At 50.3% G+C, this 7,275-nt stretch overlaps 1 protein-coding gene across 1 annotated transcript in view; it reads right to left on the reverse strand.

The window, feature by feature from the left end:
- Nucleotides 1-1,829: 1,829 nt before the first annotated feature.
- Nucleotides 1,830-7,275, reverse strand: part of lamb1b (laminin, beta 1b) — a 19,601-nt gene continuing 14,155 nt past the window's right edge. Inside the window, exons 23-32 of the mRNA XM_084447615.1 lie at nt 6,313-6,682; nt 5,882-6,066; nt 5,356-5,597; nt 5,059-5,268; nt 3,596-3,740; nt 3,294-3,501; nt 3,035-3,176; nt 2,741-2,917; nt 2,336-2,495; nt 1,830-2,234 (exon numbers count right to left, since the gene is read on the reverse strand). Of these exons, the coding sequence (XP_084303741.1) occupies nt 2,098-2,234; nt 2,336-2,495; nt 2,741-2,917; nt 3,035-3,176; nt 3,294-3,501; nt 3,596-3,740; nt 5,059-5,268; nt 5,356-5,597; nt 5,882-6,066; nt 6,313-6,682 (1,976 nt within the window). The 3' untranslated portion in view covers nt 1,830-2,097. The remainder of the gene's footprint in view (nt 2,235-2,335; nt 2,496-2,740; nt 2,918-3,034; nt 3,177-3,293; nt 3,502-3,595; nt 3,741-5,058; nt 5,269-5,355; nt 5,598-5,881; nt 6,067-6,312; nt 6,683-7,275) is intronic.

A 7,275-nucleotide genomic window follows, 5' to 3' on the forward strand; every position in this document is an offset into this window, starting at 1 on the left:
CCTCTGTCTGGAGACCACTCCAGGCTACAGAGGTCAGCTGCACCGTTGGACGTGGAGCTCATGATGAAGCGTGTGTTGAGTGTTCTGCTGGCCAAGTAGGATCGCTGCTCTTATCTGTACCGCTCCCGGCAGACCGGTCCTCACGTGGTGTTATAGACAAAGTTATTGTGCTCTTAAAGGGATGTTTTGAATTTTTATCGGAATTCTGTTTTGTCTTAAAAGGGTGTGAGTGTGTGTGTGTGTGTGCGTGCATGTGTGTGCGTGCGTGCATGTGTGTGTGCATGCGTGCGTGTTTGTGAGTGCATGTTAGTTTTCTTGTGTGTTCCTGGATGAGAGGAACATTTCTTCAAGGGAAATGCATTACGGACTGTCATCTTCCTTATGAAATGTTTTATGTTTTTGTTGAACAGGAATGGAACTCTGTTCAGAGCACTCAAAGAGGGAGTGACCTTTGATCAACACTAAAGGCTTGGTTCAGTCAGACCTTTGTAATAGAAGTTTACAGAGACAAAAATATATTGCCTTCTTACCCTGTGAACTGAACAAATTAACATTCTAAATGCCTTTGACATTATCGTCTGATTGGACAGAGAAGAGGGTGGGGGGGGACAATGTAGCTTTATCCACCCTGTAATCTATTAGTATCACTGTGGTGGTGATGATGATAATATGGTCTGATGCCTTGTTCAATGCAGATCGTCCTTGTTTACCTGGTGTTCTCTGTGCTGTTGTTTTTTACCATGCTAAATGTGAGGTTATCAATGGTGGACTGGAGCCTGATTCTACTGCTGCCTGAGTGAGCATGATGCGAATGTCATCATCTTCACCGTGCATCTTTGCCGCTCTCTTTCTCCAGAGGTGTGGTGGAGTTTAATATAACCTGTCCCTGGGTCTGGATGGAAAGCTGAAGCCCAGATCAGGTGACTTTTATTCCATGGTGGTACATCACAAATCTCATCCTGTGCTGTGCACGTTGCTATTGTTGTCGGTTAATCCGGTTGTGGTTTTTCCATAACACTTTTTTCAAATGAAAAATAAATAATAAATCCTCTTTTTCTATTTCTGTGCTGTGTGACATCCATTCTTCTAGATCAGAGCAGGCCATGTCTGCCCTAGAGATGATCTGTATATCCATTATACATCTACTGTCACCCATTCTATATCCAAGGACAGGACAGGGCTGATTCGTTATATCAGCAAGAATATTTGAAGAATGCTGATAGGAATTGATTATTTATAGTACATTATCTGGGAACAAACATACTGGATGAAGAAAATAACTCGAACAGCTACAACTGAATTATGGTACCTCATTTTTTATTTTCCATCAATCAACTGCTGTGAGGTTTAAAATATTTAACAGTAAACCAGTAACTTGTACAGTCAAGTCATGTCATGAATAAATGTGAGCATTTTGTAACACGGAGGAGGGTACTAAAGTTTATTTTCTGTTTTGCTGATCATGCATGTTTTATCTGAATCTGCTAGCACCAAATCAATTATTTAAACTGCCTTGCTCTGCTGCATCTATGAATACCATTTCTGCCAGCCTGCATTCTCCTCAAAATATTGGCACTGGCGCCTGGGAGTACAGAGGGCCAAGCCAACTTCACCCTAGCGATGACTAAACCTGTGTATATACTGCACCCTGTTGGTCAACCTGGAGGCAAGCAGCTCAAAAATAAAGACCGGCTCCCATGAATCCCATCCACACAATGAAAAAATGTCCAATGCAGTTGTTACTTTCTTTTTTAATAAAAAGTTAATTTACAGCAACAATTTGACAGACACCAATAATTGTAAAAGGGGTTATTTTTTGCTTTGGCCCATACATATTTTAGTAATTTTGCCAGATTATAAAAAAATAACATTTCCTAAAATCACTTTGGAATGTCACACGCAGTGAAGTGGTTAAAAAAAGACCTCGTATTCACATATCAGTTGTGATAATAGCTTGTATTTCTGTATTGATTATTTCGTTCTTAGCAGTAAAATGTCAAGGTCTTCTGGGTTTTAAAGTGGTTTTCATCTCTTTGGCACTGAAGTGGGCGGTGTCATGAGCCCCGGGTGAGGGGTGTGATGTCATAGTGGCCGTGGCTACAGACAGGTGCTGTAGAGTGTGACCTTCTGGCTGATGTCATTAAGCAGTGCGCGCGCCGTCTTCTCCAGCATGGCCAGCTGTTCTGCTTTGGACTCCAGAGTGCGCTGGTTCACCTCGTAGGACCTCTCCAACTCTGAGTGACGACATTGTGAGAACAGTTAGACAAATATAAACCTTTGTTCCAGACGTCTTTGTTGTGAAGCCAATTGGTGTGTGTGTGCGTGCGTGTGCAACCTCTGAGTCTCAGTAGCTTGTCGCTGGTCTGGGACAGCAGCTCCTTGGCCTCTTCCTGAAGAAGCTCCGCCCTTTTCCTGGCGTTGAGCACGCCCACTCCCTTGTCAGCCATCAGGTCCTCCACGACACTGTACTTATCCTTCAACTCCCCATCAAACTCCTACAAAACCACACACAACACTACTTATCCTTCACCTCCCCATCAAACTCCTACAAAACCACACACACAACAACAGTTAGAAGAATATGTGTGGGTACGCATGTGTGTGTACAGAGAAGTGTGAAAGAGTGAATGTTACGTGCAACTAAGCAAATTTCTAATACATTTCATTGTACATGGTTACCCGTATCACATAAATCTTGTATTTGTTATTAGATATTTTATGTGTGTGTGTGTGTGTGTACCTGCTGGGCCTCGTCGGCCTCCTGCCTGGCGTGCTCGGTCATCCTCTCGGTCCTCTCGGCAGAGAGGCTGACGTTCAGGCCGTTCTGTCTCAGCTGGGTCACGTCCTGCTCCAGCTGCAGCAGCCGCGGGGCGGCGTTACTGAGCCTCAGCTCTGACTCCGCCGTCTCCGACTCCACCTGAGAGAGACACACACACACTCTTACAGTTTTAGAGACCCACCCCCTTTTGTAGAGATGCTCTCAGACACTATTGAATCCCCGCTGGTCAACCCGACAAGGTCAAGGGTGACTCACGGAGGTCAGAAGATCAAGTGTTCCCTTGGTGTTGTTGTTGGCCTCTTTGATGGCGTCGATGGCGGTGTTCTGAGCATGCTCAGTCTTGTCCAGAGCCTCCTTCACTAGGTCAGCTGTCTCCTTTATGTCAGACGCCTGCTGACTGAGAGACAGAGAGAGAGGGGAGTGTGCTGTGTGTGTGTATGTGTGTGCTGTGTGTGTGTACGTGTGTGTGTGTGTGTACATGTATGTGTGTGTGTGTGTGTGTGTGTGTTCTTACCTGGCGGCGAGGGCCTGCTGCAGCAGCGTCTCCGCTGTGTGGATGTCTCTGGCGCTCTGGTCCAGGACACTCTCCACGCTGGTCAGCGTGCCAACCCTGTCCCTGATGTCCTTGGTCAGCTCCTGCAGCTGGGCAGGCGAGGTGGGCATCTCCAGGGCCAACACCTCGTTGGCGACCGCCTCGATCACAGACACATCCGCCCGCTCGTCTGCGTCACCATGGAAACAGAGGAACTCATTCAGCATCCATACATACTGTGTGTGTGTCCATGTGTGTGTGAGACAGAGGGAGCGTGGACTCACTGTTGAGCAGGTCTCGTATCTCCTTGATGAGGTTGCGCAGCTGCTCGTTGCTCTGCTCTACTCGCTCCTTGCTCTGGTTGGACTTCAGCAGCACCTCCTGAGCGGTCAGCTTGGCGTCGTCTGCGCGCACCTTCGCCTCCCACACCTAGGAGGCGACGCAGAGCACGTCAACACCCGGGCAACAGACCCCGGCACCCACGCGACCTCTTTCTGACAACAACCACTTGAAACAGGATGTCCTGTTTCTGTCGCCTCAAGTCAAGTCACCGGGGCTGCGTTCCGAATCGCCTACTACCCTACTATATAGTATGCCAAAACAGAATGTAGTATGTCCCAATACATAGTATGCCACATGCAGTATGGCAAAAATACCAGGATGACCTACTACATCCGGTGGTATTTTGCAGTATGCAAGCCAGCAGGCTTTTCTGGCTATTCTGACCCACAATCCTGTGCGCAGCGGAAATGTGCGTCACATGTGCGAGTCGTGACAGCTGTAGACGATTGTCGCGTTATGGACAGCGACGGATGTGGGCAAATTTCAAGGCGCAATGTTATGACAAGGTAGTATGTCCCAATTGGATGCCTACTGCTTGCAAAGTACGTACTTTCTAAGGGCAGCTGTAGTAGGTACTGGTAGTAAGAAGTAGAAGTATGCGATTCGGAACGCAGCCCGGGGCTGCGTTCCGAATCGCATACCTCCATACTATATAGTATGCCTAAAAAGGCTGTATGTAGTATGTCTGAATACACAGTATGCCCCATGCAGTATGGCAAAAATGTCCTACAACATCCGGTCGTATTTTACGGTGCGCAAGCCAGCAGACTTTTCTGGCTATTCTGACCCACAATCCTGTGCGCAGCGGAAATTATGTCACATGTGCGAGCACACTGAAGGCGTTATGAGCAGTGGATGAATGTTTCTTCATGGACAGCCACGGATGTGGTCAAATTTCAAGACACAATGTTATGACAAGATAGTATGTCCCAATTGGATGTGTGCTGCGTGCAAAGTACATACTTCCTAGTAGTAAAAGCTGTAGTAAAAGAAGAGGTGTGTGATTCAGAACGCAGCCTAGTTCTTAATACACTTTACAAACAGAGGTGTAGTGGAGGGTAAACCCAAGTAAACTCAGTCTACCCACCTCTATAAAATGAGGCTAAGAGATTACTCACCTCGGATCAACTGTATTAATCAATGAGGAGAAACGAGGTGGGTAAACTCTAGACTCTACAGAGTTTACCCACTCTACAGAGTTTACCCACCTCTGTATTTACCACTACACCCCTGTTTACAAATGAAAAAGAGGAGAAATGACCAAATGTAGAAAAAGTGGAAGTGGAAGAAACACAGAAACGAGGGAAAGGAGAAAAACCAGACAGAGGGCAAAAGAAAAAACTAAACCCTAACAGGGAACTAGGAAAGGTGGCCGAAAAAAGAGCAGAAAAACTACAGCTCCCACCATCCTGGAGAGCTTGTCCACTTCCTGCATGGCAGAGTGGATTTCCTGGTCGAAGTCCTTGGCGAACTTTAGGGCGGTTTCTGATTTCGTGACCAAGCCCTCGCAGCCCGGCCCGCCGCACCGCGGGGCGCCGTCCTCACCGACGCACCCCAGCCCGCCACAGGGGGGCGCGTTGCACCCCTCCTCCCCCCCGCCGGCAGCGCCGCACGTCTGCAGAGAGAGACAGAGCACCAGTCGGGGTCAGGGCGGGACCGTAAACCAAAGACCCAATAGAAATCAAAACATTTCAGTTCTCACCAGCGTGCTGAGTGCCGCCAGGTCGATGGCATCCAGCGCCGTGGTCAGCTTCTCCAGTTTCTGCGTGTGCCTCTGCTGCTTCCGTTCAAACTCCTTCTGGCTCTCGCTCAGCTTGCCCTCCGCAGCGAGCCTCAGCGCAGCCGACTGCTCCACCACGTTGCCGGGGTAGACGGTGGAGGCGTTGGCGCGCGACTCGGCCATCTGGGAGTCCACATGGGCCGCGAGGATGGTGTTCATCGCTCCTGGTGAGGGACGCACACAAACAGGGGCAGGTCAACGTGACATAGCTAGAGCAGGTCGCGTCTGGCTTTAACTGGACTCCTCCTCCTCCTCCTCCTCTCTCTCTCTCTCCCCCTCCTCCCCGTCAACGTGACATAGCTAGAGCAGGTCGCGTCTGGCTTTAACTGGACTCCTCCTCCTCCTCCTCCTCTCTCTCTCTCTCCCCCTCCTCCCTCCTCCTCCCTCTCTCGTCGTCATCCTCCCTCTCTCTCTCTCTCTCCTCCTCCCTCTCTCTCCTCCCTCTCACCCTGTATGTTGGAGTTCTTCACGTTGGCCACGTGGTCCCGGAGCTCGGTGACGGAGCGCTCCACGCCCTCGGCCGCCTCCTTCAGGGCGTCCACGCTGGCGCTCGTCTGGTTGGCGTCGCCGTGGAGACGCGAGAGGGCGTCCTCAGTCACATTCAGCCTCTCGTTTAGGTCTGTCATCAGCTCACTGTCACACACACACACACAAGGGTTAATTATGTGTCTTTAACAGAGTATGAGGGACAGTCAGTTTTCTTGTGTGTGTGTGTGTGTGTGTTTGTGTGTGTGTGTGTGTATGCGCGGGTGTGATTGTGTGTGGGTCTGTATTTGAGTGTGTGCGTGTTTGTGTGTGTGTGCATGTTTGTAAGTATGTGTGCGTGTTTGTATGTGCGAGTGTTTTTGTGTGTGTGTGTGTGTGTGTGTGTGTACATACGTGGCCTGCTGCGTCAGCTGCTCCATCTCCTCCAGCCTGAGAGCGGCAGGGTTGATGTCCAGGATGTCTCTGATGGCCTTGGTGCTGTTCTCCAGGCTGCTCACCGTCTCCTTGTAGGGCGCCGTCACCCCGCTGGTCTGGAGCTCCGTCACGTGACGCTCCAGGCGCAGTGTCTGATTGGTCAGCTCCCCCACCACGCGGTCCCACTCGGCAAAGCACTGGTGGCAGCGCTCGCAGGCGGGGAACTCCCCTTGGTAGCCGCGGGCGCACTGGTCGCACCGGGGGCCCGACACGCCCTCCACGCACGCACACTGACCCATCGCCTTGTCGCACTGCTCGGCGGCAATGCCCCGCGGGTCACAGTCGCACGCTAGAGAGAGAGACAGAGGGAGTGTGTGAAGCCTCCCGCCACGAAAGCGCCGCGCCACGAAACATTGTTTTCTATGGAAGTCCAGCAGCCGAAAATGTCGCCCCGGGACTGAATTTGATTGGGCTCTGTTTTTACGAAAGGTGGATTTAAATGTACGCTAGAGAGCGTGGCGTGTCACGTCCTACTGCATGTGCGAGGCTACTCGACGCAGCACTGTGTGACGTCTTGCGCCATCGTTTCGGCAAAGAGGAAGTATCTGGGCCCCTATAGAGTCTCCACACCCCCGTGTAACAGCACCCTTGTGAAGAAATATGAGAGCAGGTCGGGCACCTCCAAGAGCCCCCTCAGGAAATGAAGAGAGTAAAAACAAAGGTTCCCGATATGAATGGTCCCGTCTGTGCAATAAATAAAAGAATAAACTAATAAGAGGTGACCTTGACCTTTGAACCCGCCTGAGTCTCTAACCCTGGAGGTGAGGGAGAGGGAGGAGGAACGGAGCGACTCAGTGAAAGAATGTGCAACGCAGGACAGAGGGAACGAGTTAGCAATTAGCGCCGTTAGCACGGCTGCCTGCTGGGTGTGATTGATGAGGG

The sequence above is a fragment of the Borostomias antarcticus genome, assembly GCF_949987555.1.
Source record: "Borostomias antarcticus genome assembly, chromosome: 13".
Taxonomy (NCBI): domain Eukaryota; kingdom Metazoa; phylum Chordata; class Actinopteri; order Stomiiformes; family Stomiidae; genus Borostomias; species Borostomias antarcticus.